General features: G+C 31.1%; 1 protein-coding gene across 2 annotated transcripts in view; it reads right to left on the bottom strand.

Moving 5' to 3' along the window:
* LOC106460988 (eukaryotic peptide chain release factor GTP-binding subunit ERF3A-like) overlaps nt 1-3,225 on the bottom strand; it is a 62,229-nt gene that overhangs the window by 28,782 nt on the left and 30,222 nt on the right. For both annotated transcript variants that reach the window (XM_013920755.2, XM_013920754.2), the window contains exon 6: nt 396-545. In XM_013920755.2, the coding sequence (XP_013776209.1) occupies nt 396-545 (150 nt within the window). The remainder of the gene's footprint in view (nt 1-395; nt 546-3,225) is intronic.

Below are 3,225 nucleotides of genomic sequence, written 5' to 3'. Positions count from 1 at the left end.
CTTTACAAACCTTAAGACTTAATAAAAAAAATTATATTTTGCATATGAAAGCATTGTAATGTTTACTGATAATGTTCATTAACATTTGATTACTAATTTAAAAGTTATAGCATGCTGAAAGAGTTAACTAAATTTTGAATGTAACTCAGTAAAACCTTGTGACATGTGCAGAAAAGAGTAGTCAAGCATAAAGTTCAATCAGTTATAATATTATATTGTTTAAATACTATATATACAAATCAGCTGTGCAATATTTGTCGAACTTGGTCTATAGTTATAAATAATGTAATCATTTTTAAGAACAACTGGAATATATTGTACAAAAAGTATACTACAACGATAATACTACACTATATTAGACAAAGGATGTTAACATGTCTGAAAAATGTACTTACCAAAACAGCTAAGTCAGCTTGACATGCACCACCAATCATATTGGGTACAAAACTTCGATGTCCAGGAGCATCAAGAAGGGTGAAACGTTTGTGCTCAGTTTCAAAGTAAGCACGTCCAACTTCAACTGTTTTACCTTTGTCTCGCTCTTCCTGTATTGTTAAGGATATAACCAAGCATGTTTTAACTTTTTCATTCATAAACACATCTATGGATAAATAATTTATTTCAAGATATAAAATTTTACTGTATATGATAATCAAGTCGCAACAAATTATTATTTAGTTCCTCATTCAAATTGTACTCTAATATATAATTATTAACAATTTTATATTAAGAATATGCAGGGAGAGAGGAATTTATTCTAATTTTTATGTATATGGTTTATTGATGTTACAAATAGATTTTTTCCCCCTAAGTACGAAGTAAAAACAGGATGTAACCCATTTTCAGAATGGTTATTTGTCACATTATTGTATTCTTCAAAATGATCATTTGTTTCACAGAAATGAGTGTTCTTCTGTCTTAGCATTTTTTATATATTGCATATGCTGTAATTTGCATTAACATATAAGGGTGGCCTTAGCATTACTACTGCCTTGTATGTGTAATTTTGAACAATCTTTGCTGGATTTAAGCATTTCTACAATGTTCATTTAACCATCACTTGTTAAAGTTTCTACATTTCTACCACAACTGAGTAATAATCACCTAAAACAGCAAAGATTACATTAAATATCACATTTACTAAAAATAAATACCTCATAAATACAAACTTGAAAAATGACACAATCTGGCCATTGCGACAAATGTTTTCTCACAACCACTGACTAATGATGAAGTTTTGTACAGGATTTGCCACAAATAAGTTTGATGTTTTCAAATCTCAGTAAAAATAGACATCTTCATAAATTTCATGATGTTTTATAAGTGTTAAAATACTTTTACAGGTATTGTAAATGGATTTGGGCTTATGGTATTTTGATCACTTTTGTTTTTTCATTATTACAATCCAAAACCATAATGCTACTTTCATTCTTGATATGTGAATTCTCTTGCAAAAGGCCAAATATTTGGCATGAGGATTGTGAAAATCAACTCATTATGGCCTAATCCATTAACTCACTCACTATGGTTTCATAATCATCTTGTGCTTGTTATAGTTTTCATACTATAACTTTTAATACAGTATGTGTAGCTTCAAAACATTTGTCAGAATTTCAGTAAAGATTACAAGTCTTGTGTACAGAAAAAATCAGATTTTCTGACATAGTATTTTTACTAAAGATTTGTCCATGAACATATATATAGTATTTATATATACTAGTTCGAGTGCTAAGTTATTTCAAAGTTACGATTAAAAACATTCTCCTTCGTTCCAAAATTCTCAAATTTTATTGCATAGTCTCAAAAACCTCCTAAATAAATTTCAAACGATTTTTTCAGGAAAACTTTATATTTTATTTTCTGTACTCTAACTTCATACAAGGGTGGTTAATTTGACTGACCTCGTAAAAACAACAAAAAGAAAAGAGGAAATAAACCTACGTTACACCTTTTCCTTTATAGAATGACTTCAAATTCAAATGTGAAACTACATTTTTTTTATCCTAAATAGTTTTACACTCATAACAATATACATTTACTTATGTTTTAAATCCCCTGGACCAGACAACTTTTATTCTAGAGTTTTAGGGGAACTCAAAAATTTTAGTTGTGAACCTTTAGCAAATATTTTTGAGTAGTGGAAAAGTATTAGAAGATTGGAAATTGGCTTATGTTAGTCCAATATTTAAAAGAGGTGATAAACATTGTCCAAGCAATTATAGGCCAGTTAGTCCTACACCAGTATTTGGAAAGGGTTTGGAGTGTGAGATAAAAGATGCATTGTAGAGTCACTTAAAGCAGTTTGTCAAAGAGCCAGCATGGTTTCACTAAGGTAAAGTCTTGTTTAACAAATCTTCTGACATTCTTTGAGGATGTTACTGCAAGAGTTGATGAAGGAAATACTTTGGATTTGGTTTACCTTGATTTTCAGAAAGCATTTGATAAGATGCCTCACAAAAAACTTGTTACAAAAATTAAATCTGTGGGTGTAGGGGAAATGTTATTAAACTGGATAGAAAATTATCTGGAGAGTAGAAAGCAGAGATTAGTAATAAATGGAGTTAGATCTGACTGGATTACAGTTACAAGTGGTGTGCCTCAGAGCTCTGTGCTGGGTCTCTGCTGTTTGTGATTTATATTAATGATATTGACTTTGAAATGACTAAATAAATACTGAAGTTTGCAGATGAAATTAAGATTTTTGGGGTGGCTAATTGTATCAAAGATACTGCAGACTTACAGGGAGATTTAGATCACTTGATGCATTGGGCCAATATGTGGCAGATGATGGTTAACTATTCAAAATGTAAGGTGATGCATGTAGGTTTAACTGGGAATACATTAAATACTGTGGTCCAAGACAAAGATCTTGATGTTGTGATGGAAAAATAACTTAACTCATCTAAACAATGTATTGTAGCTAGCAATAGAGCTAATAGGATTTTGGGTAGCATCTATAGAAATAGCAAAAACAAGACATGGCATATTATTGTTTCACTGTATAGATCACTTGTAAGGCCTCATTTAGAGTACTGTATACAGTTTTGGGCTTACTTCCTCAAGAAGGACATTGAATTCTTGGAGAAGGTTCAGAGAAGAGCCACCAGGATGATACCTGGGATGAAGGGGGGGGGGTTGTTCTATGAGGAGAGACTAAAATCTCTGAACTTGTTTTCTCTGGAGAAGAGAAGAGTCAGAGGTAATTTGTTTGAGGTGTTTAAAACT

Source organism: Limulus polyphemus, unplaced genomic scaffold (assembly GCF_000517525.1).
Source record: "Limulus polyphemus unplaced genomic scaffold, Limulus_polyphemus-2.1.2 Scaffold875, whole genome shotgun sequence".
In the NCBI taxonomy this organism is placed as follows: domain Eukaryota; kingdom Metazoa; phylum Arthropoda; class Merostomata; order Xiphosura; family Limulidae; genus Limulus; species Limulus polyphemus.
Note: the sequence above shows the minus strand (reverse complement) of the source record. Positions and strands in the feature narration are given on the sequence as shown.